The 26,492-nt window shown below is 33.1% G+C and overlaps 2 protein-coding genes across 4 annotated transcripts; both read left to right on the top strand.

The window, feature by feature from the left end:
• The first annotated feature begins 2,694 nt into the window (after positions 1-2,694).
• LOC124838754 (DCD (Development and Cell Death) domain protein) lies at positions 2,695-5,961 on the top strand. Of its 3 annotated transcripts, none has more exons than XM_047314438.2 (6): positions 2,695-2,779; positions 3,694-4,269; positions 4,363-4,463; positions 5,174-5,257; positions 5,342-5,452; positions 5,569-5,961. In XM_047314438.2, the coding sequence occupies exons 2-6, from the start codon at positions 3,705-3,707 to the stop codon at positions 5,614-5,616; spliced, it is 909 nt and encodes a 302-aa protein (XP_047170394.1). In that variant the 5' UTR covers positions 2,695-2,779; positions 3,694-3,704; the 3' UTR covers positions 5,617-5,961. The 3 variants fall into 3 exon arrangements, with proteins under 3 accessions (XP_047170394.1, XP_047170395.1, XP_047170393.1); XM_047314439.2 differs by having other exon boundaries at positions 2,696-2,779; positions 3,705-4,269; XM_047314437.2 differs by lacking the exon at positions 2,695-2,779 and adding an exon at positions 2,802-2,960.
• Positions 5,962-11,639: 5,678 nt separating this feature from the next.
• On the top strand, positions 11,640-24,004 carry LOC124838753 (DHBP synthase RibB-like alpha/beta domain-containing protein). The gene is made up of 9 exons (XM_047314436.2): positions 11,640-12,008; positions 12,246-12,361; positions 14,700-14,753; positions 14,841-14,865; positions 15,059-15,181; positions 15,667-15,833; positions 22,880-22,949; positions 23,390-23,488; positions 23,710-24,004. The coding sequence occupies exons 1-9, from the start codon at positions 11,820-11,822 to the stop codon at positions 23,788-23,790; spliced, it is 924 nt and encodes a 307-aa protein (XP_047170392.1). The 5' UTR covers positions 11,640-11,819; the 3' UTR covers positions 23,791-24,004.
• The last annotated feature ends 2,488 nt before the right edge of the window (positions 24,005-26,492 follow it).

The following is a 26,492-nucleotide window of genomic DNA, read 5'->3' as shown; positions in this document are numbered from 1 at the left end:
AGTAATAGAGCACTCAAAAAAAGTTTTATTTTTCATAAAAATTTATGTGATAATCGATTATCACTTATGATAATCCATTATCAATGGCAGTTGCGAATCTGACTCTTAATTTTTTGACCTAATTTTCAAATATAAGAGTCTATAAATAATTAACTTAAACATAACTTAAGGACAACTTTTCACTTAAGAGTATTAAAGTTGTGTGCCTAAAACTCTCTATTTGTGAAAAGGGAGCTTGTGTTACTTGGTGCTTGTAGGAGGAAGTGTTCTTTCTTAGTGTGTTTAAGTGGTGGAGTATACCTATAAAGCAGAGTCAAGTTGTTCATCCCTTTTGTGCATCAAAAGGAGGTGCCTTTCATCTCTTATCTATTAAGAGAGGTGGTTTCTAATCTCAATCTTTATTTTTCTATTGTAAATTGTTACTTATTTTAGTAGAAAGGTTAATCTATGTAATTAAGATTAACAATTGGACGTAGGGTCTTTTGATCCAAACCAGTATAAAAATTATCTATGTAATTTTTCTCCTTCCTTCTCTCCTTTGTTTATTTTCTTTTATTCAAAGTAATTTTTCAGTTTCATTAAAGAAATTTTAAAAGCAAAAATCTATTCAAAGTAAAGTGATTTTTTTATCTTGGACCGATTCCCTCCCCTCTTGGTTTTGTCCAACTCTTTTAAACATTTCATTGCGCAATACCAACATACTTTTGATAAAGTACTGACAAGTAGACCTAAACCTATGATAACCACCTATGATAAAGGCTACAAAGAGCTAAAAATAAAAGACAAGCATCGTCTAATGACTATTTTATCAAAGGACTTATAAAAGATCTCTAAATGAGAAGAGCAAAAGGATGAGACTTTAAGGAACAAAAAGAAAAATCATCCTCATGGAAATACCAAGAATACTCTCAAAGCTTAGAGTTAGAAACCTTCTCTTGTAAGAAGAGAGAGAGAGAATTTAAAAGTCTATTAAATTGAATTATATTATAAACACATCCTCTCTGCAAGAGTAATCGTATAAGGACTTGTAAGCAATCTGTTTGATTGTAAGGTCTGAAGAGAATTCAAACACTTAACGCTTAACTCGGTGGGGTTAAACGGTAGCTAGACAAGTTTGTCTAGTGGAAACCAAGAGTGGGTGAACTCAATTAGACAATGTATCGGGAAGATACCAGGAGTGTCTAGGGATACCAGAAGTGGTGAAGAATACTACACAACTAAGAATGGGTGAAACTCGGCTCTAGTCATAGTAACGGGGTTACTAGATTGAGTAGGAAAACCATGAGTGAGTTAAACTCAACTAAAAAATATATCAGGAAGATACATGGAGTGTCTAGGGATACTAGGAATGATGAAGATATTGCACAACCAGGAGTGGGTGAAACTCGACTTTAGTCACATAAATGGGGTTACTAGGTTGGCTAGGAAAACCAAGAGTGAGTTAAACTCAACTAGACAGTGTATCAGGAATATACCGGGAGTGTCTAGGGATACCTGGAGTGGTGAAGAATACTACACAACTAGGAGTGAGTGAAACTCAACTCCAATCACAATAACGAGGGTTATTGGGTTGACTTAAACTCAACTAGATAATGTATCAAGAAGATGCGGAGAGTGTTTAGGGATACCAAGAGTGGTGAAAAATATTGCACAACCAGGAGTGTGTGATACTCGGTTCTAGTCACAGTAACAGGGGTTATTGGGTATGACTAGTGTAACCAGAAGCTGTGAGAATTCTCATATGTATTTCATTGAAAATCTAGTAGAACCCTCTAAGATAGAGGAGAACTAAACGTAGCTTAGTTGAGTGAACCAGTATAAAATGTGTGTGCATAATATTTTCGCTTTACAAGCATTCTATCTACAACCGTAGCATGTGTTTGCAAAACAAACATTTAACAGTCACACTCATTATTAGACACATCTTCCCTTAAGAGTCTCTTCTCTTGGACATCACAGAAGTAGAGTTAAACTATCAAGCTAGAAACGCTTCTGTTAGATCAGTGTCTTATACGTTAGGCGTTTTGCGACTCATGAGGATCATCCAATCTCTATCAATGGTTGTCAAATATCAGCTCCAAGATAATTTCTAGAAACACTATTCAAGCCCCTTTCTAGTGTTTCTCGGTACTTTATTGAAAACATACTTTCTTTAAGAGCTTTGATATGTACTTGTTTTGCTAAAACACTTTTATTATGTTTGTAAATTCTGAAGAGAATCAAAACACTTTGATTGTTTAGTTCAGTTGAGCTAAACGGTCTATGAAGAATACTAGTATTAAACCAGGAGTGGATAAACAAGTATATCCAAATTAGATATTTGTGAAACAAGAGTGGTGAAACTCGTTGTAATATTTAAAATGTTAGTAAAACTCTTTAAAAATACAAACTGAACGTAACTTTATTAGAGTTAATAAATATAAAAATAAATTTATTTTATTTATTTTTTTCTTAAAATGTTTAATACATATTTATAAAAAAGTTCTTAAAATCTCTAACTCTGTCGAATTACTTTTTAGGATTTTTCCAGTGTTTCAAATATGAACTTATGAACTAAATTAATAAAGTTTTACACATCTAATGCTAAAGGGGCTACTTTAACGCATTTACATTTAAGAAAAAAAAGTCAAAATCCATAGTGGTAACTACGTAGTTCCCCGAAACATTAATGGACATTTACGTAAAACACAAAAACAAACCTTATTACAAAATCTCTTTCCTCCTTCGCTCTTATTTTCTCTTACTGGCGTCTTCGAGTTTCACAGCGAAGTCATAAAAGGTACTATCTGTTTCTCTCTCCTCACATCTTCGGATCCCTAAATCTAGGGCTTCGTCTATTTCTTCGGAATTCGTCTAGTCAGTTTCTTAATTTCGTTATCAATTCTCGATTTAGAATCTCCGTCTCTGTTTACTTTTCTTCGTTGAAGTCGTGTTTTGCTCTCTTCACTGTGCTGATTTTGGTAATTTCTTATTCTATCTGTGAATGCTCTCTTCGGATCCTCGATTTCCTTCCTTGATCTTGGTTGTTTTGTTTAATTTTCGTCGTGCCTGCGGATATTTGTGCGAGATGTGAGTGAAGGTTCTAGTTTTGTTTTATTTCTGTGTTCTTTTTTGTTGAGTTTGAACTTGCGTTCGTACTTTCGCTGTTTGATGCTGGATTTGTGATTGGGTTTGCTGCTGTGTGCATGGATACTTGGATTTCGTGCGGAGTTGCATGAAAGGAAAGGGAGGAAACCAGTGTTTTTGAAAATGAATTATGAGATTTTTGAGAGCTCTTTTATTTGCTTTGTTTGTGATGGTTAGAATTAGAAATTACTAGATTTATGTTTTTTCCTTTTTTTGCTTTTGGGGTTATTGGAAGTTGCAAAAAGCCCACTACTACGAAGTTTTATAATCAATTACCCTTATTAGTCCTCAATATTGGTGTAATTTAAAAAACTTTAAGTAAGAATTTTCGATTGCTGTAGTTGGCAATGGTACTCCTCCAAATGTATGGCAAATGTTGTTGTATGCTCATATGAACTGTTATAAGTCTAGTTATGCGTTTGACATATGTCAGCACAAAAGAGGAAGATGTTGAATTATTTTCATTTTTCCCAATTGGATGTTTGCTAACTATGTCCTGTTTATTGCTGTATTTTTTCTGTTGATTTAATTCGTGATGTGGTCTATATTGTGTTTATAACTTGTCAGGGTTTCAACAGATGGAAAACATGCAGAGCTTCTGGCAATTGGGTGATGAGCTTCGTGGACACTCAAAAGCGTCAGAGGATCACAAGTGGTTAATGGTTGCTTCTAAGTTGGCTGAACAGACAAGATTGAAGGGGGAGCGTGTGAATAACCTTGACCTTTCAAAGGGCCCCATTGAAACAAGGTCAAGGGATAAATTTGGGTTCCAGGAAGAGAACAAATTTGATTCTCTCAACTTGAGCATGTTGAACCTGGACTCTAAATTTACTGAAAATGTGAGCAAAAGCTCACTTCGGAATAGTGTTTACAGTATGAATGCAGTGTATCAGAAAAACAATGCAAACTTGGTGAGTAATGTGAACAGTAACAAGTACAGTGGTAATATTCAGCATAACAAAGAGTCCAACAATAACAGTGGCAACAGCAATAACAATGAGAGCAACAACTCAAATGCAACTGACAAAAGGTTTAAGACCTTGCCTGCAGCCGAGACACTCCCACGCAATGAGGTGCTTGGAGGATACATATTTGTCTGTAACAATGACACAATGCAGGAAGACTTGAAGCGTCAGCTATTTGGTGTGTTTTTAATAAATGGAATCTGTTCTTCTGTCTTGGACATTATTAATCATATACTTCGTGATGACTGACTTTTTCAATCATTTTTGGTAGGCTTGCCTCCAAGGTATCGAGATTCTGTTCGGGCAATAACACCAGGATTACCTCTATTTCTGTATAACTATACTACTCATCAGCTGCATGGCATTTTTGAGGTAAGCTATTATAAATTTGTAACTACAGTTAATTATGTTGTGCTTCAGACTATGCAGCATGTATCTTCTTATTTTAGGGCTATGAAATATTGAAATTGTGTTCCTAGTTTAAAGGATATTCACACAAAATGGGGCTAATTGTAATTTCTCAAGGAGTTACACCCAAGAATAGCTATGAAAGCTATTTGTGTTGCCCAATCGTTAGTGTCTGTGCTAAACATGTTACGGGCATGGAAATATTGTCTCGTTTCAGAAATACAGAACCTCCTTCTTCATTGTTATTTATACATTTAGAATATGTCTATATTAGATTTCTTTTAGATATTATTATCTAATTGGTAGGCTTTTGTTGTTATGTTAATTGATAGAAAAAAATTGATTTTAGAGGGGTTAAATTATCAAGAATTTGTATTTAGCTGCTGTTGCACAGCTAGTAATGGGGTTACCTAATGCATACGATAAAAATGGCAATGTTCTAATTTGGTCTCATTTGTTTTTGGTTTTTTCTTTGCTTGGGTATTCTTGTCTGATTAGAGATTGGGAATCTTGTATTTGTTCTATCTTTTGAAAAGACGTAGATAGGTTTTCTGCCTTCTTTTGTATAATTGTTCATAACAACTATTCAAATGTAATGGCCAAAATTGAGAAAGTTGATGATAGATAAACTAAATTTAGTTGATTATTTTCTAACTTTGAGGCCTATGTTGCAGGCAGCAAGTTTTGGTGGCTCTAACATAGATCCAACTGCCTGGGAGGATAAAAAATGCAAAGGCGAATCAAGGTTTCCAGCTCAGGTAGAATTACAATTTTGAAACGAGGAAGTCCGTTTACTAGCTGTCATTCAATTATCGAATAAATAATATTCCTTCATCTCGTAGGTAAGAATCCGTGTTAGGAAACTCTGCAAGGCATTGGAAGAAGATTCGTTCAGGCCAGTATTGCATCATTATGATGGTCCAAAGTTTCGTCTTGAGCTGTCAGTTCCAGAGGTATATAATTTGACTATTGCTCTTTCTGTATTAAAAAAGAATTATTCTTTGACATTGAGTTGTCACTGCTTGTTTCTCTCTCTTTGATGGGTGAATTTTGTTATTGGATATTGCAGACTCTGGATCTGTTGGACTTATGTGAGCAAGCTGGTTCGGCAGCATAAGCAAACAAACGAGGAATTTGCAAAATAGGTAGGTTTTGGTGTGCCAGCTGTGTGGTTTTGGCAGATTTTCCGTGAAGCGTAAGCTTGGAAATTAGTTTGTTGATGGATCATCTTGGGGGAAGTAAAGGGAGCGTGTTGAGAGTGAGACCCTTTTGTCTGGTTGGTGAATAAATGTTGTGCTATCTTATCCCCTGAAGATGTTTTGTAGCTGTTGCATGACATTTAATACTTTTGTATGATTAAGTTAGTACAGACCTTGTATGCAATCAAAGAGACAACTGTTTGTACTGGTATATCATGAATTTGTTGAACTAAGCAAATATAATTTTTTTTAAGTTTCGGTTACTTCTAAACTCTATTGAGTTGGCTGAAGTGATCGTGGGGTCGTGGAAAATAGATTATCTCAATAATTGATTACATCTGTAATCTGCTTTCATTACAATAGATTATTCAATATCAGTTTGTTGTTATGCTAAGTTTAGTAAAATATAGTTATGAAACAATTAATTTTGATTGAGGCTCCAAACAATTAGCTTTTATATATAAAAGAACTATGTATTAAGTTGAAAAAAATTATTATTTTTTTGAATAACAATTGTGATAAATTTCTGGATATTGTCTGAAATTGATATTCCCTAAAAAGTTCTTAATCTATTGGCAATTGACTCCTGTCTTCTTTTTCATACAAAGGTTCTCGTGCATATTATATATTTTCAATTAAAAAATTAGATTTGAAAGTCAGAACATTTTTAATGTATTTTTTAAAAATAATATCTTTTGAAAGTAATTTCATGTCAGTAGATAAAACTAAATTGGTTTATAAAGTTAATAAAAGTAAAGATAGATTATTATATATATGGAAACTGCTTTAACAAATTTGAACGGACCATTTGTTTCTGGTGAGTTATGTCGCTTACGAATTTAATTTATGTTAAATGTAAATTTAATACTATTAGTTTTGGGCGAGAATGTCTTAAAAAAAAGTTAAATTTTAAAATTTAAATTCAATTATCTTTCAAGTTAGCTAACCATGACGACATGGAAAGTGTTTGGTCGTGTTTTTTTATGTGTTTTTCTTGGTACAGCTTCCTTTGTGTTCTTTTTGTATTTCACGTGTTAAAGTAAGATGGTTTCTTTATGTACTTCCAATTTCCTGCATTTTTTAATTTTTTCTTAATCTCTAAATTACTTTTTTGATGCGAATAATTCTTTTTTCTATAATTATTATCCACTTGTCATCTATTTTTTTAGCCTAAACTTAGTACCGCACCTCCCTTCATTTAACTTGAAATCTAGTTTAAAAAATTATCAAATTTTGAATTAGTTTAAAAACTCTCCAAATTTTAAAATTCGGTTTAAAAATTCACGAATTAAAATCTCATTAAAACAAGTCATCAAACCTTGAAATTCATTTTGAAACATAGTTAAGAAACTCATTATATTTTGAAATTGAATTAAAGAAAGAACTAAATTTTAAAATTCGATAATTATATTAAATATCACTTAACTTAAATTTAACATCGGACTTCCTTTCACTTAACCGGATTCTAAAATTCAGTTTAAAAATTATCAGATTTCAAAATTTAAGAAAAAATGTATGTTGAATTTTAAAATCTAATAATTTTCTAAATTGAATTCCGAATTTTAATTAAGCGAAAGGAAATGCGAAATTAAGTTTAGATCAAAAAAGAACTTAATAGTAGGTATAAGAGTCAGAACTTTTTTCTCTTATCAATGTAGTTTATTTATACATTAAGAGAAAGTTTCAAGACACTGGGAAAAAACTAGTAGTTTATACATTAAGAGAAAGTTTGGAGAAACACGGAAAAAACTTAAAGGAAGTTAGATAACTGATTTTTCAAATATAGTTTAACTTTAATAGATAGTAAGATTATGTTAAGATTATCTATGATTTTAATCAAAATAAATAATACTAAGTTTAATAATTTAATCATGTTTTATTTAAATATGTATTGTATAAATTTGTATTATTTTTTACAGCTTGTAAAATTGTGTCATGAATAGATGATTAATACTAAAAAAAAGCAAGTCTTTTCAAGTCATTAAATAATATATTTTTAATAATTATAATATATCAATTATAAAGAAGTAAATACACTCAATATATAAGTAATACAATACTTACATTAAATTTGTTGAGTTATTTACTCTTTACGACAATTTCCTAAACTTCCTTGTGATTTTACATAGCAGATTAATCCATCTTGAGATTACATACTCAATTTGATGTTTTTAATACTATGTTAAGAAAAAAAATTATCTTTTGCATAGCAAGTTGAGTCCAATAGAAATAATGTCAACCTTTGATTAAGATATGATATAAGGGTGAAGATGTAGTATATGTTTCGATGATCTTTTTCAAGCATTCCATACATGGAAGTTCATCCATAAATATGATCATGGAGCAAGAACAACTTATTGAAGGAATCACTACAAGAAATAAGGCTAAAATCTAAGAAAGGAAGTCAAGTTTAAACCCTACACACACCTTAAGGGGGTTTCTTACAAGGTAAGCTAACGAATTAAATGAAGAGTTAAAAAAAGGCTAGTTTAGACATTATGATTCTTAATTATGAAGAAAATTGTAAAATTATCTGTCTTTTGTACTTTTTAGAGCTAATCCCATTGTTTGGAATAAGGGATTATGTATGCATTCCTAGGGTTAGTTTACAAGTTCTACATGTAGCAAAGGGTTGGAAGCTCACCAGTAAGTCCATACATAAACATATCTAAGTGAGCTTGTGTTAGACCTCTTATAAGTAAGCATTATAAGAGGAGAAAGCAAAAGTATTGTCTCCAGTAGATAGGATAATGGGCTCATGTAAGGGGTAGAAATGATAAGTCAATATATAAATAAATACACAATATACAAGTTTCTAATACTTTAACTAGTTTCATTGTTTTTCACAAAAATTAGATAAAGGAATTGAGATTAAATGTTAGTAACATTCCCCGTCAGGAATTATGGAAGCATGCTCGTGTGAACAAGGGCGACAGAATTGAAAACAAAGAGGTTCATCAAGTTTGGAACAAATGTGTAAGTGATATCTTTTGATATTATATTTGTTTGTATGAAATGAGAATAAGTGTGATATTCTTATTTGTTGTTTAAGTAGTATTGTCACAATACATTAAAAAGAGATGAGTGATGCTCACCCAAACATTCTGGCTCAAGATTTATGTCTCCCATCAAGATCATGTTAAGACAACAGGATTTGGAGTCAGCACAAAGATTATTTCCCAGCCAAAAAGCATTGTACATTCCAAGAGCATGATAGATTGACTGCTCAAATGAAAGAAATGACTGAAAGAATGGCATAAATGGAGAATGAGATTATGTCACTCAAAAAATTGGCACATCAAATACTATAAAACAAACTGATATTTGTGTCAATAGTGGCAAAGGGAGTTACACATTTTCATCAAATAGTTTTCCTGAGGTAACTAACTTATAACATTAGTGTAAGTTGCTTACTTTAAAAGCTCTCTACATTTGCTTACTTTAAAAGTTCTCTACATTTACTAACTATCTTATAATTATATTTTAAAATGTAGGGGTCTCAAGTTGTAAATTTTTTGTAGCATCACCATTACTATGCTCGGTTGCCCATGGGAAATTACATAATTTTAAGAGTGATACACTACATGGTAGATATCTACCTAATGGACATATAAAAGTTAGAGTAGATATTGCTCTAGAGCCAAATGTATTATTTCTTATACCTAATGTTGATGATGACATGTTGGCAATAGGACAAGCAATAGGTACATTTGTGGTATGGCTAATCAATCTCTTAAAGGTTGTTGATGAGGTATGTTTATACAACTATATTCATTCATATGTATGAACATATATTTAATCTATTAGCTAAGTTGTTTAATTGATGATGTTTTAGGATTCCACTCTATCTAAAAGGAAAAAGAAGAATAATACAAATGAATTTGTTGCACCTAAAAAGAAATGTCAAGGGAAAATGGTCATTCAAGATACTCCTCAAAAATGATTTCATCCTATTCTTCCTTAATAGTGCAACTACCTCTCTTCATACCTGAAACTAAAGCCATCAAAGTTACTTTCCCAATACAAACGAAGAAAGACATATTTGGACTAGACGAGCATAAAAAAATCGTTGATGCAGAAATTATTAACTATGCATGGCTAGGGGCAACTACAATTTCTCTTTCTCTCTTTCTCTCTCTCTCTCTCTCTCTCTCTCTCTCTATATATATATATATATATATATATATATATATATTCAATACATCATACTACTTTTTATCATTAAGTTCATTCTTTGATTAACACCTCTTATCATATTAATAATATATTCTTATATTTTTCTTTTATAAGGTATCTATATCAAAATCTTATTAAGCCAAATCTTAAGGCATTCTTTTCTTTTATCACCCCAAATCACAACACATGAAATACCGATGAAAGAGAGAATGAAAACAAATAGTTCTCTTTTTCTTAATAATGGGGTGATTGATATGTTTTTTTCTTGCACCAATATAAGGTAATACCTTAGTTCCCAATTCTATCAATAATGTTAGTATTTGATTGGCTTGATTCATAAGTAGAAGATTATGTCATGAGTGAGTCCCATTTTCTAAGAGGTAAGAGGAATGTGGAATAAGAAAATAAAAGAGTGTAGCAACAAAAGCATTTTGTGGCTCAATGCTGAAAAGGAAGTGTATAAGTGAAAACTAGGGGTGTATTTAGCTCCTTGTACATTTCTTTCCAAAATAAACTAATTTTGGCTTTATTTTGTAACTCGAACCATTTAATTTCATGTTTGGAATGAATCAAACTTTTACTTCAATTACATCAATAAACATTAGAATATCTAAAAAAAATTTATGCAACTAAAAATCATTTTGTAAGACCTTTTAATTTCCAAACTTAATAAGTCTACTTGTCACAAATCCTATTGAAATTAGTTATTTAAACACAAGACTTGATCAAAAATTTGAAACTAAATTTAAAATATTGACATAAATATGCACTCATCAAATTGGTATATAAAGTTTTTTAATTTATTACAATTTTGTCGTCGTGTCACTTTTTATGTGAACTTTGAGTCCAACGAGTAACCAAAAACTTATTATCATATTTATGATACTATCACTATATCATATTTATGATACTATCACTATATCATTTTCTATACTTAATGAATTTCAACCAATATAAAAAGTTGTTGTAAAAAGTATTTTTCTATAATATTTTTAATATATAATAAAAGTAATCGAGATTAAAAAATATCACAGGCATTATTTAAAAGTTTACCTGTACAAAAGTTTTTTTTATATACTTAAACAACCAAGAAATTCTGAGGAAGAACTTATTCAACGATCATAAAGACAAATCCCATAGATTTAAAACCTATACCCTTACAAAAAAAATAACAAAAGTAAATAAAAATCCATAAATAACCTAAAGCACAAATAGAAAAACCTCATTGATTGAACCAATAAATCAACAAAGAAATAAGCAAATAAAACCAAAACTAAAGTAATCCAACTCAACAAGAAGAGAATCCTAAATTGACCTTAAAACCATGAAGTAAATATTTATTTCTACATAAATGTGTAAATTGTAGAAGGAATATTTAAAGTTTTCAAAATTCATTGTGTTTTTTCAATTTAATATTATTTTAATTACTGCAAATTTTAGTTTATTCTCATAAATTAAACTTATATAATAAATATACATTTTTTCATTAAATACCGGGAAATGACCCCGTGAATCATACGGATATAGAAAGTCCTAAGAATATATTTACGAAAAAAAAGCATATTAACATATATGTTTTTATATAACATTTATATATATTTTTATTGGATTTAGACAAATAAATATTGATTCATTAATAAATTACACCTGTTGTAGTAAAAGTGTGTCAAAAATATCTTTTTTCTGTTTACCGCTGAAGAGTATATTGTGTTGCCACGTATGATCTGAGATAAACTCTTAAACGGCGTCAGTGAAAGAATGACGTGACGATTCACGCTGTTTCAACAAACCATGTTCTTTAGCATTGTTTATGTTTGCTACCACGCCCAAGGGCTTGAAAAGCAAACAGCAAATTTCCCGGTTGGAGAAGCAGAGCATGTACAAGTTCCATTTTCACCAAATTCTTCGCATTTTTCTCTGTAGCTGGTTACAGTGTTGACCAAAAATGCAAACGCTTTGTGTTTGTGGAGATAAGCAATGGCGTTTCGACGCCGATTCATTCTTCGGCTCTCGCCTGTCGTTTCCGACTACTCATTTGTCATTTTGGCCACCCAGAAGAAGTTCAGTAGTGTCCATGGTGGTTAAGCGCAGCCCCAAGCGTCTCAAATACACCACTGGTTCTCGATTCACCAAGGTTTGTTTACGCCTCCATTAACTTTGATTGTTACTCATAAAGAGAAAATAATATAGTCCATGCATTTGCAAAGATATTTCACATTGTTATGTCATCTACTTTGTGATGGGATGACACGTTGATTTTTTTTAGAATTATCTTAAAACATCATTACAATTGTGAATTCTAATTAATTGAGACTGCAAAATCTTGACATTGGATATAACTTTAACTTTAATGTTAATGGTCGATGAACAGGAAGATGGATTGGTGTACACTGAAGCAGACCCATCTGCCTCTGATTCTTGGAAATTGGAACCGATTGTCAATCTCTTGAAACAAGGTGCGGTCGGAGTTATCCCCACTGATACCCTGTAAGTGCATCTCAATCCTCCTGGCATAATTTCCAAATTGTTTCCTTTTTTATTTGTTTAAGTAACTCAACTGCTTATTCGGTCCATTGTAGTTCATTTGACATGCATTTCATTCGCTTGTACTATTACATTTGATATGGGTTTTATGCTTTTGTTGTGGTATATTCAGCCTTCTTTTTTACCACTTTCAACTCTTTGTTTAATATAATTTGAAATATCATTTGCATAATCCTAATGCATTGGATGAACTGGTTAACGTGGAGAAAAAAATTTTAAGAAACATCACATTTTTATTGTTCTTAACGTGTGAAACGTGTATATGATGATGAAATTATTCGCTGCTGTGTGAACTCAAACGAAATGCCGGGAGACATGTCTTTTTGAATCTGAAAATGTTAATTGTTAAGATTATTAGTTTTTGTTTGGAGGGGACTCGAACCGATGCCTCCCACTCTTTTCACTTTTACCCACCAGGTCAACTCTATATTCCAACCAACTATAACAAATTATCGAAGCGATTAACTAACTCTACTAGAATTGTACTTTTCTGATATGGTGTCACTAAATATGCAATACTTCGTAAATTACTTTGAATGATTTTTAGTGTCACATTAATTAGTGCCAATATTATCACTGGCTGCTAATGGAGGAATATGAACGAAAGCCAGAATTCCACCATAAAAGCACACTAGTTATCAGATTTCATTTTAAAACCAATTGGGTATTATGCGAAGTTACTCAACAAATATATGTAAGCCACCTCCTAAGAATTGAGGTAGACTATTTGGGATTTCTCCACAACCCCACTCCACAAATACTTACCAAACCAGGCAGGCCTACTAGAATAGGGTGATTACTAAGATGGATTAGAGGATTTGATACTGTATCAGATTTAATCTTAAAACGTAATGGCATTAAGCCAAATTGTCCAACAGAAATACTAGCCGCAGCCCTAGAATTGAGGCAGGTGATGTGGAATTTCCCAATAACAATGCTGTCTAAGGTGCCACCATAGCAGGCCTCCCTTCCCAAATTACTTATGATGGCTAGCAAAACAATTGCAACTCCATTCCCCTACCATTTAACTACATTGATTAGGGTTAGTTATGCAAACCTTTGCTAACATCCTAGAGGTGTGAACCAAGTTATTAAATGAATAATTGTGTTAGGTCTGCTTGGGTAATTACTTATGTTTATTTTGAGCATATGATGAGATAGTTTACTGGCTATGTTTTATTTGTGTTAACTACTCTGGGAAATTTTGGACTTTATAGAAGTGATTATGAATTTAGAAAACCAATCATAACTATATTGTGTTATCTACACTCTGCATCAGACTAAACTATGTAAAATTTACACTATGTAGGGCTAATTTAGATTATACAAAATTCTAGGTGATTGACACCAAAACCAAGGATCATTAGCAGTAAACTTACCACTTTTTGTAAAAGCAACCTATCCATTTTTGGCCAAATATAACTTAACCAATTTAAGCAGAAGTAGAGAGAGTTGGTTGTTCCTTCTGCACCCACTTCTTGAGAACTTAGAGCCATTCTCAAATAAGTCAAGGTAAGAGGATGAAAAGTCTAAAGTCATACTTTGTTTTTCCTTCTCAAATTATGCCTTTCAATCACCCTTAAACTAAACCAATCCCTTCAACAACTCAAGTTATGCAACATGAATACTCAATCACATGCCAACTTAGTTGTGATGAAATGGGTTTATCCATGTTGAAATGTATAAATGTGTGCCTTTTAGTGTTTTAGGACTTTATAGAAGTGGTTAGAAAACCAATCACAGTTGAATTAAACTATATTGTGTGATCCTACACTACGTCAGATTTACACTATGCGGGGCTAGTTTATATTATACAAAATTCAAGCTGATTAACACCAAAGCCAAGGATAATTAGCACCTAAAATTCCACTTTTGGTAAAAGCAACCTATCTATTTTTGGCCTCTCTCTTTCCTATAGTTTAACAACAACAAAAATGTCTATTATTGACTACAATGCGAATAATAATTGAGTTTCATATTAAGGTGTTACACCTCTATTGTGGTTGGAGTTGCACCTACTTGTTTTGGAAAATTACTCCTAGCACTCCTTGTTATATATTATTTTAATATATTGACCTGATATCAGGGTTCTTATCTATACTAATCAGTGTTTCATATTCTAGATAATTATGGCAGAAGAAAATGTGTCTACATGTCAACTATGGGTCATATGATATATAACAATCCTATTATCCATTAACATTCATTTTATTCTAATATTCTTGTAAATGAATTGGAGGTCCATATTGCCGAGCATCTCTACTTTTCTCTATTAATGTAGGTATGCAATAGTATGTGACCTTAGAAGCCACTCTGCCATTGAACGTCTTCGTAGGTAGGTAGCTTTTTTCAAATCTTGCATTCTATTCCTAGATACTCCATTTTCCTTGTCATTAACATATGATGTAGTGTTTTGTTGCAGAATCAAGAATATAGAAGCTTCAAAGGTGAGGAGTACAGCTTGTCTTGGTCAATTGTATATTATCTTCCAACTGGCCTCCTACTTTTCACATTATGGTGCTACATGTTTGCAATCACTTTACATTTGTTTAGGTTGGATTGTGTTTGACCAAATTAGCATTGTCCTCGATGTATATCTAATCCTGGTACTATTACTTGCAACCATTAATGTACTTGCAGCCTCTTAGCATCTTGTGTCATTCATTTCGGGACATAGACAAGTACACAGCTGGATTTCCACGTGGTGATGGTCAAGGCCATGCGAATTTATTCAAAGCTGTTAAGCATCACTTACCTGGTCCTGTAAGTGGGCTCTCTGGTTCTAATGAAAAAACATTTAATGAATTTGTGAATACTTCAATGATTTTTGGATGGGAAAGTTTAATTGGTGTAACATGCCTTTTTCTGTGGTGACCCCTCATTACCGGTCTACTTTATATAATCAAGTAGGCTCTTATTTATTGCCTAGTGTTTTTTGCAAACTTGAATGATCTTGATAAGAATGGTGTATTTTATCAATATTAGATAAAGAACAAAACCCTAAAATTTAACACAAACTTCAGATTTGTTTGCTGAAAATCTTAAGGAACTAGGAGTTTTACAATTGCAGTTGTTGGGTTAAAGGATGTCTATATCAGTTCATATATCTTTAGTTGTTGTGGGTATGTATTTGAAGGCCTATGATGATTACTTCCAGATATTTTTTATGCTACTAATTCATTCTTACACAGCAGTGTGTATGCAGTATAGTTTTAGACAATTATTTATTATTTGTAATTGAGTGGCAGTATACATTCATCCTAATTGCAAGCAAAGAATTACCTAAGCAATGCATAAGGTTTGGGACGTCTTCTGCCAAATATGCATCAAGAAAAAATGTGGGTGTACGTATGCCTGATGATGCCATTTGTCAAACAATACTGAAGGAGATGGATGCGCCATTGATATGTACAAGGTTTGTTTAATTGTTTGATCCGTGTTTCCACTTTTACTTGGTAAAGAAAGATTGTTCTCTAAGAACAAGTGTTGTCATGAGGTAAAATGTGGACTGAGGCAGTCACCCAGAAATCATCACTTTGATACGGCAACATTTGACATCATTCAAGTGATATGTATACTTAAGAATAACTTAAAATTTTAATATAACAAACCATGACAAAATGACTTTTAAATGCAAACAAATCAGGACATGACATCAAAAGATAAAATAATCAAAATTGATAATGCCATACATGATAAATACAATACAATATTGCACATCCAATCCAATGCAAAATCTGAGAGTAAAGAGACATAACTTGGAAATCTGTTACTTCAGTCCAAATTATATGAGGCTGTGTGAATATGAAATATGAGCATATACAATAAAAGGATAAAGGGAATTTTAGGTTCTAGATTGTAAGGCATTGATGGCTGAAAAGTTCCAATGTTTTGTTTGTTCTTTTCCCTTGAATACAAGTTGTATAAGTTCAGATGGTGTTAGGAGGAAAAATACACCTTTAGTTTAGACAGTTGAATTATGAGGTTTATCTATTGATCGACGAAAGTGATAGAGTAGAGACTCTGAATAATATTTTGTTTATTGCTAGAACTTATTACACTATGAAACCTATAACTGTGTCTATCTTAATAGTATCTAAAAGGGAAATAAAGCATAAGAAAATGTGGTAACCAATCCTAGGAAATAGTTAAAAAATAGCGCACTAATCCTTAAAAGTTGTCTAGTATATTGTTAGATATGATCAAGATAATAGTGGAATTTCACATTTTCTGTTACGTATCCGAGTAGGAGACGTAATTAATCACAATCACAGTAGGTAGAAAAGACAATGATTGAATGATAATGGACGAATGAATCTCTTTTATTGATGGTAATATCTGAATAAACAAAAGTAAACAAGGGTAATTGGGAGCATAACTTCCTTCAATTACTTAGGAGCATAACCTCCCTCACAGGAGTATAGCTGCCTGTCAACAAAACTCAATAATCAAAAGCATGCCCTTAACAATAGCATCTAGCTTTACTTATATTAAATATTTTCCTAGAATATAATTCTATTTACTATAATTAACTTATACTGAATATTTCCCTAGGATATAATTCTATTTACTATAATTAACTTATACTGAATATTTCCCTAGGATATAATTCTATTTACTATAATTAACTTATATTGAATATTTTCCTAGAAGATATATATATTTACTCTAATTAACTTATACTGGATATTCTCCTCGAATGTGGCTCCCTTTTACTGTAATTAGTTCCCGTCCATCCTAACAGCTGCTACAGTTAGGATGGTAATTCTTCAACCGTTCGGCTCAGGTCCTTCACTACTTCCCACCGCTCAGCTCGAGCTCTCACCATCTTCTGTTGTTCGGCTCGACTCCCCCACAGCCTACCACCTTTCGGCTTGACCTTTCTCTGCTTCCCTCCTTTCGGCCTGGTTGCTCCCCGTTGTTCACCGTTCGGCCTGCTTGTTCCCCGTTGTCCACCTTTCGGCCTGATCGCTCCCAGCCTTCCACTGTTCGGCCTGGTCATTCCCCGTCTTCCACTGTTCGGTGCCCTTCTCCTTCTCTCCTATACCTTCTTCTCTCATATACCTTGTACCCTAACATATTCCAATATCCTTCCTCAACCTGTAGTTAACTTAGTTTCAAGCTTGTTGTACATAGACCCATTTAGAGAAAAATATATCAAAAAGTATAATTTCGGGTGTGCAATTATGAGACCGGAGTGATTCATTGGGAAAACCACAGACCAAATATGATTGGAAAAGCTGTGGGGCCTATATGATATGGGAAAGTAACTCAAGGAAAGTTGGAGGGCCAGGGCTTGCTAGGATGATGCCTCAATATCCTAAAATGCAAAAATCAAATTGGAGAGCACAGATCTGAGTAAAGGAGTTAATGATTCAACAAGGGAGAGAGACAATGATACCAAACAATAGTGAAAAACTTAAAAAAGGAGCCATGAACCAAAAAACTGATGAACTACGGGCAGATTTGTTGATCCGTGATAGAAAACACTAATACACTGATTTTATTATCTAAAGATCAAAGATACAAAAGGGAAATAGGAACTCTTTATAGAAAACTAGCCACATATAAAACAAACTATAGTAACTGCCTTGCAAACAGTTACACTAAACCAAAATAGAAATAGCCAGCTGTAACAACATAACCAACTAATAACATTGTCTAACCTCAATTACATCGAGTTTGCCCCTAAGAAAGGAAAATCTAATTGGAGGCAAAGTCTTGATGAGAAGATCTACCCACTGGTCTTCACCTTGAATATGTTGACAAACGCACTCTTCGTTTGTAACCTTTTCTTGAACAAAGAAAACATCCATATATTTGGTTCTAGCATGAATAACAAGATTATGAGCTAGAATAATAGCACTTAGATTGTCTGTTAAAAGAAACCTAAATTCTATATTGGATTAATCAAAAACAGACACAAATATGACTCCTCAAAGTAAGGCAACATTTTATTGAATTGAAAATACAAAGACAATCAACAACTTCCAAGGTAAGACATTCCCTTCTACACAGGACAGACCCTATTCTACAACAAAACATTCAACAACCTCCTCCTAGACATGGCCCCTTCCTTAAAAGATAAAACTATCTAACTACTGATCAAAACTCCTCATAACTGCGGATTAAAACTCCTCCTAATTACCCTAACCACTTCTTACTAACTTCTACGTTTTTTTCCTAAGGTAAACCATCAGGGTTCTATCAATATTTCCACGGGTCTGAACAACCTTGTCCACAAGCTTGAAGTTAGTAAATTGGTCCTGAATCAGTCCTTCTTCCCATGTTGCACCTTCAGGACCATCCTCCTTCCATTTGATGAGAAGTTGTGGGATAATGAGTCTGTGCATGGAATGCATTCTGCGATCTAAAACTCTTAGGGGGACACAACTTGGCTCCTTATACTGCAGCTCCATTGGAAGATCCTTCTCCATTTGTAGGTTGTGATTTCCCACTGCTGGTTTAAGCTGCGAAACATGGAAAACTGGGTGTATCCTCGCTGATGTTGGCAATTGCAAGTGAAAGGCTACCAAACCTACTTGCTTGAGGACTAGGAAAGGTCCATAGTACCTAGGTGCAAGTTTAGGATGTAATCTGGCAGGCATGGACATCTGTCTGTGTGGTCTTATCTTTAAAAACACTTAATCCCTCACCTGAATTGAGGATGACCTCCTCTTCCTATTAGAAAATTTCACCATTTGTTCTTGGGCTCGGCTAAGGTGAAATTTCAACTGCTAGAGAGCCTCATCCCTATCCCTGAGGTCCTATGCTACAACCTCTATTGCGGTTTCTCCCGAAACAAACGGGATAGAGTGGGTGGTGCTCTACCATATACTATTTCAAAAGGTTTGCACTTGGCTGACGCCTGGAAACTTGTATTATACCAATATTTAGCCCATGGTAGAAAGGAAATCCAAGTTTTTGGTTGTTCAGAACTAAAACATCTCAAATATGTCTCTAAAGTCCTATTCAAGACCTCAGTTTGTCGATCATATTCGGATGGTAAGTTGTACTCATCAATAATCTTGTACCCTAAAGATAAAACAATTCCTTCCAGAACAAACTCATAAAGGTAGAGTTTCTATCACTGATGATGGAGGACGAAATCTCATTTAACTTCACCACCTCCCTTACAAAGACTTCGGCTATGGACCTGGCTGAATAGGGGTGTTTTAGGGTGATAAATTGTCTATACTTGCTTAACCTATCAATCACCACTAATACCACATTATACCCATTAGATTTGGGTAGTCTCATAATAATGTCTGTACTTATGTCTTCTCATATAGCATGCGCAATAGGCAATGGTTGTAACAAACCTTTAGGTGAGGAAGCCAAGTACCTGTGTCGTTGGCACACCATACAAGAAGCTAGAAAATCTGTCACATCCCTCTTCATGCCTATCCAATATAGACTTTGTGCCAACTTCCTATATGTTCTGAAAATGCCAGAATGACCACCTGTTTGTGTAACATGAAACTATGCAATTAACCTCTGAATCCACCCAAATTGGGCTGGAACCAATCTACCTTTTTAGTGCAGCCTATCATTCTCCATTGTGCAATTTGGATGAGAGCCAGGGTCTTTTTCCAAATCACTCTTGATATTTTGAGGAACTGGATCATGTTGTACTTCCCCCAACACCTCTTGAAAATCCTACTAGAATGGCCTTGAAATTCCCTTTAATTCTAATTCCTCAGTCTCTTGCTCCTCCAATTTACGTGACAGAGCATCGACCACCCTATTAGACACTCCTAATCTATATTCAATCTCAAATTCATAACCCAATAGCTTGGCCAACCAATTCTGTTGATTTTGAGTGGTAATACGTTTCTCCAACAAATATCTTAAAATTCTTTGATCCGTATGCACCACAAACCTTTTTCCCAACAAATATGGTCTCCAATGTTATATAGACAAAACTAAAGCCATTAGTTCCTTCTCATAGATAGATTTTGACACGGAAGAATCATTTAATGCTTTGCTAAAATAAGCAACGCGCCTTTGATTCTGGGACAACACAGCCCCTATCCCTCTAACCGAAGCATCACGCTCCACATGAAAAGTTTCGGAAAAACCTGATAATGCCAAAATCGGGGCAGTGGTAAGGGCAGTTTTGAGAGCATTCAGGTTGCCATGCCTTTGGAAGTTCATTCAAACTGTCCCTTTCGCAAAAGATCTATCAGGGGTCTAGCGATCTTCACACAGTCCTTGATAAACCTCCTATAGTGTCCCATAAGCCCAAGGAATCCCCTAAGAGTTTTGATACTATGTGGTTCTGGCCATTCTCATACAGCCTCAACCTTTTCCAGATCAATCTCCATCTCTTTTCTCGAAATGACATGTCCCAAGTACCGAATTTGTTTTTTTTCCAAACTCACACTTCTTGTTGGCGAAAAGGTATTGCTGCCATAATGTTTGAAGGACTTGCTTGAGATGTTCCTTATGTTGCTCCCATGATTTGCTATAAATTAAGATATCATCAAAGAAAACTAACAGATTTCCTCAAAAATTGCTTGAATACCGTATTCATCACACACTGAAATGTTGCGGGGGCATTGGATAATCCAAAAGGCATCACTAAAAAATCATAATGCCCTTGGTGTGTGTGGAAAGTTGTCTTTGGAACGTCTCCTTCCTCCATTCTGATTTGGTGGTAACGAGCCCTCAAATCCACTTTGGAAAAATAACTAGCCCCATTTAATTCATCCAACAACTCCTCTATTACTAGAATGAGGAATTTGTTTGGTATAATCAATAAAAAACCTCCAACTTCCATCTCTCTTCTTTATTAGAATAATTAGACTTGAATATGGGCTATTACTCGGTCTTATTATTCCTCAACACAACATTTTTGCTACTTGCTTTTCAATCTTTGTCTTAGCAAATGAGGATATCTATAAGGCCTCACATTAACAGGATCCACGCCCATTTTGATAGGGATTTGGTGGTTCATTTGTCTGTTGGGAGGTAGCCCCTTTGGTTCTTGAAAAATTTGCTCAAAACCTCCTAGAATTTCGTCTAACTCTGCTTGTTGGTCTGGGGTTAATTGTTTGTTTTCATTCACCCTCTCTTCCAGTTCAGCACTGCCCATGCTCCACACCAAAGACACCACTTCAATCTCAATCTCCTTTAATAAAGCTTCAGGTGATATGACTCTTTTAGTTAAGGTGGGATCTCCTTTTATCGTCACCTCCCTCTCTCCTTGGTTGAAACTCAATCAGATTCTTCCAATTTATCTTAACCTCTCCTAGGGTAGCCAACCACGACACTCCCAAAATGAGGTATACCCCACCTTACTGAGTCAATACAGATTCACCCCAAAAATCTCAATAGTTGAAAAGAACCAGTGTTCTATGACAAGAAGCAAGAAAATCCTCTCAATGAAGTCAAAATTCAAATATTGATTATCAAAAGCTTTAGGTTTTAGATATCATGTTGAACATAGTAAAACTAGGTATATGACTAATCTCCCTCTTTTCTAAAACACATAGGATAATATATTTATAGTGAAGAATGATACAAGTATATATGGCAACCAAACATAAATATGGTAAATAGAAAATATTGTTAAAAACAATATCAACAATATCTACCAATATCAAACAATAGCAAAAGTCTATGTTTCCCTAATTAACATAAAACAACATATATTTAATACAGAAGTTTATCAAAATATGTACATAGTCTATCAACATCAATTGGCTACAAAGCATTTTAGTGAGGGTAAATGAATACTTCCACCTAACCTAATGTGGCCACATCTCTAACCTTTTAGCCTCTGGCATCCTAGTAGGAGGTCTACTATGACTCTATATCACAGCTCCCAGGCAGTATATTGTTGTGTAGATCTCATTGATTAGATGTTAGAGATCTCACATTGATTAGAGATGTGATAATATATTAGTATATAAATAAGTGTAGATCTCATTTTACAAGTTGATTTTTTGAAGTTAAGTGAAACATAAAATCCACTTTTTAAGATTTGTTAGGTATATTCCGTCACCTGCTATCAGGCCACTTACAAATATCTATCTCTCACACACAATATGTCTAGTGCTAGTTTATTTTTCGTTTGGAAGTCAGCATGCCTGTACCCAAAAAATAATATTGTTTTCATGTCATTTTTTTGTTAAACATGATTCTAGTACAAGTAATGATCATGTAACTCTAGTGTTGGACTGGAAATTTTTAAATTTTACTAAAACTTTCTTTTGAGATGAAGCTTTCCAAACACAATTGCCACTTCAAACTTAAGTTTAACCAAAATCAAAGATCATAAAAAATTGAGTTTGTATACGGTCACCCAAACACATACTTAATGAGTGCTTATGCACTACTACTAACTGCAGCCTCACCTCCCCTGATACCTCCCCCCGAAGTTGTGTTAATATATGGAGAATTATAGTTTATACTTGTACCTTAGCAGTACTTTGACATTTTTCTTCTTTCTTTTAGCATCAAGTTCCAGAAGGAAGATGAATGGATGATTGACCCAGTTATAATAGCTGATACATATGGACCAGAGGTATCACTCTTTCTATTTTATTAAGGGTTAATGAATTTTGTCAGGATAAATAACCATGCAAAAAATTATTTTGACCCCTATTCTAAAGAAAAAGGGAAATATTATTGGCATTTGTGCTTGATAGAAATAGATCACATCATGTACATAGTACACTATATTTGCATAGTCGTCTTTCTCTGGGGAACCTTATTAGTATCTGACTGCACACATGCTTTGCATTCTATTTATTATATAAGACTATTTTGGTATGCTTGGCTCCACAAACCTAAAGGTTTCAAAGGTTCGCCTATTTGCTACTATAAGTTTTTATAGCCTTTGTTCTGTTATATCTTTCACCCAGAAAGCAGAGAAGGCAAATTTTAAAAGGAGAAAAGAGAAGCTTATAACACCTTTTTTAAGGTGGTTAATTTTCTCGTAATACCTCTGTTTTGGTTGTTCAGGGTCTTGATTTTGTTATTGATGGTGGTGTAAGAGTGGCCGACCCATCCACGGTTGTTGACATGACAAAAATGCCTCCCAAAGTACTACGACAGGGAAAGGTAGTAAGCCGTCAATTTGCATGTTCTCACTTTTTGATAGATGAAGTACTAATTTTACTGAGCATCTGAAGAATGTGATGCCACTACTCTTTTACTAATAATAAGAGTCTTAAGAAACACTAGCTAAGAAATGTTAAACACATTTTGTGTTTTAAATATGAGAAAATGTTTCTTCTTTTCATTAAATACTTGTGTATACACTTCAAATATTTGATGTTCAGGGTCCTATTTTACATTGGATGGAATTTGAAGATGATCAGAAAACTGAGATCGATAAGGATCTCATCCCTGCCGGCATTTGAAAGAAATCATCCTCTCCATTGAAGATTTAGCATTCCAAAACCAGTTCAATACTCTTACCGACTTTGCTTCAAGCTCTCGTAGAATTGGACTCATTTTTCTTTTATGGGGGAGGGGCAAAATAGGAAAAAAAGAAAATGTATAAACACATGAACAAACGTGAGAATGTAAAGGATATAATTTCATGTAAATAAAAGTTCATATTCGCCAACCTAATAATGAATTTCCATAATTGTATATCTGATTTACTAAGTACTTCAATGGAAAGAAAAAGCAAATTTCTTTATAAATCAGAACTAATATATGTACAAGGTAAAAAATAATGTTCCAAATGTTGGAATGAGAAGATTTTTACTAATTAATGTATGCGTTAAATTAATTTTAGTTAATGAAAAAAATTATTTATTGTATTTTATTAACTGCCTTTGACGAAGATGTAATGTACTTTTACTAGATGTTATGAAGAAGGAAACAAAAGACTGCCATTTTTGTCTTATACAATGAAGTAGAAACAATGGTGTTGGCTCGATACTGAACGTATAAGCTCCTAACAATAGCTTCTTGCACCCTTATGCTATATGAACTCCATTATTGTCTATAGTCTAAAATACAATAGCTTCATGCACCCTTATGCTATATGAACTCCATTGTTGTCTATAGTCTAAAATACTATCAATCTCTAAGGTTTTCAGCACATCTTCCTCTTCTCTCTTCAAAACTGCTCTCAATCTCTCACTTTTTTGTTTTAGATATAGGTTACAATTATTAACTCTAGTTTTCCTTTCTTTTTTTATCTTTTCTTATTCTATATTTATCTTTTTAATTAAAATAATATCAACAACTACTAAATCTTTTAATTTCATATTTATTTTTCTTTCTTTACTTTCTACATCCCTATAACTTCATTTCTACAATACTTAATGAGGGTAAAATGACCTTTTTGTTCCTGGGCCCAAAATACAAATTAAAACTGAAAAGTTTACTTTAACTCTCTTTCTTTCAAGAATTTGACTCACTTATTCAATTCTAAATCATCTTTCTACCCTCAATTCAACACATCATATTAATAACAACACACTACACAAATCATTCAAATAACAATATACCAATAATATGTTCCACATAATCAATAATAACCTTAAATAATAAATATAATAATTATAATTTTAGAAAACATCTAATTATCAAACTTCAATTATCAAACAATAATTGTCTAAGTCTCATAACCACATTATTCCCTAATTATCACATTTTTCTAGGGTCTTACATGGAAAGTCACTTTAGCAAAAGTTCCCCACTAGGAAAATTACACATGATCGTTACCTTTGTAAGAAAACTTTCGACTAAGAGCTTGCCATATGGAAAGCCATTTTAGCAAAAGTTTCTTACTAGAAAAATGACAAATGGTCATTATGTTTATAAGAAAACTCTTCACTAAGAGTTTGTAATGTGGAAAGCTAGTTTAGCAAAAGTTCCCTACTAGGAAAATGACACATGACCACTACATTTGTAAGAAAAAATTTCATTAAGAGGTTGTCATGTGCCACCATGTCTCATGTCGCCATCATGTCTCATGTGGGACACCCTTCACCAAGCTAGGGTTACAAAACTAATCACCCAAGATTAGCTTAAGCTAGGCATAAATATTATCCTACAACTTAAGCAAGAAAATTTAAAAGTCATACACTACTTGGCTCTTAAAACAAGATCTAACAAAAAATCTCTTAAAACAAAGTCTAACAAAAAAATCTTACACTACTTGACCCTTAATACAAGGTCTAAATATTCTTAATCTACTAGAGGTGTTTCATGATGGTCTAAGAAAAAGAGTTTTATTTCACTTTTGCATAAATGACTTTAGCTCTTCTTGAATATGCTCGGGTCATGATTAAGGGATATGTCGTCATAGTAATATGTTAGTCAAGTGTTTTATTTTCCTCTTTTTTGATATCTATCAGTTTTTCTTCTTAATATCTATCAGTTGATAATTTGTCTTATGTTGTTATTTTATTCGTGTTTGATATTAGACGTTAGCTACAATTATGTATTGTTAAGTTGCGATTTTTACTTTTGAATATTTTAAAATTTTATTTATTTTTTATGTTTTTTATTACTTTTTAATCTTAATAACAAACTACCTACTTATAAATGGGTAATGTTGAAAAGAAGTAAAACATTTACTTTATTTTTTAGATTATTTATATCCTATGAATTCTATCTTTTTGATATATAAAAGCAAAATTAAAAAAAAAGAATGATAACAAATTAAATGTTGTTATTGAATATATTATTTGACAAAGTTTACTAATTTTTAAGAGATAAAACTTTTCCTTATTATAATTTGACTTAAAAGTTAAAAAGTTCAATAAACTAGAAGTTTGAAATTTAAAAATGCAAAATCCGATCTAAGCCATAAAAAAGTAGTTTAGTTGAGTTCAAATTTTCTTTTATGTTAAAACCAAATCAAACTAATTATTATGTTTGGTTAAGAAGTGCTTTAAGAAAGTAATCTAACCAAATCTCATTGCCGATACCTATCGCTGACATGCGACATTATTTTGAGCAGTGATGTCCGATTTATATGTGCCGCCGTAAAATCTGTTAGAAATATGGGTAATTAGATTGCCCGAAATTAGAATAGCTGTTATTTATAGGTGTTTCTGTAGTATTTAGGGATGATATCACCATTAATGAAAGACAGAAA

Source organism: Vigna umbellata, chromosome 5 (assembly GCF_029865625.1).
Source record: "Vigna umbellata cultivar VRB3 chromosome 5, Vumbellata_1.0, whole genome shotgun sequence".
NCBI classification, from domain to species: Eukaryota; Viridiplantae; Streptophyta; class Magnoliopsida; order Fabales; family Fabaceae; genus Vigna; species Vigna umbellata.
The sequence above is the reverse complement of the archived record's forward strand: the minus strand, read 5'-3'. Positions and strand labels throughout refer to the sequence as shown.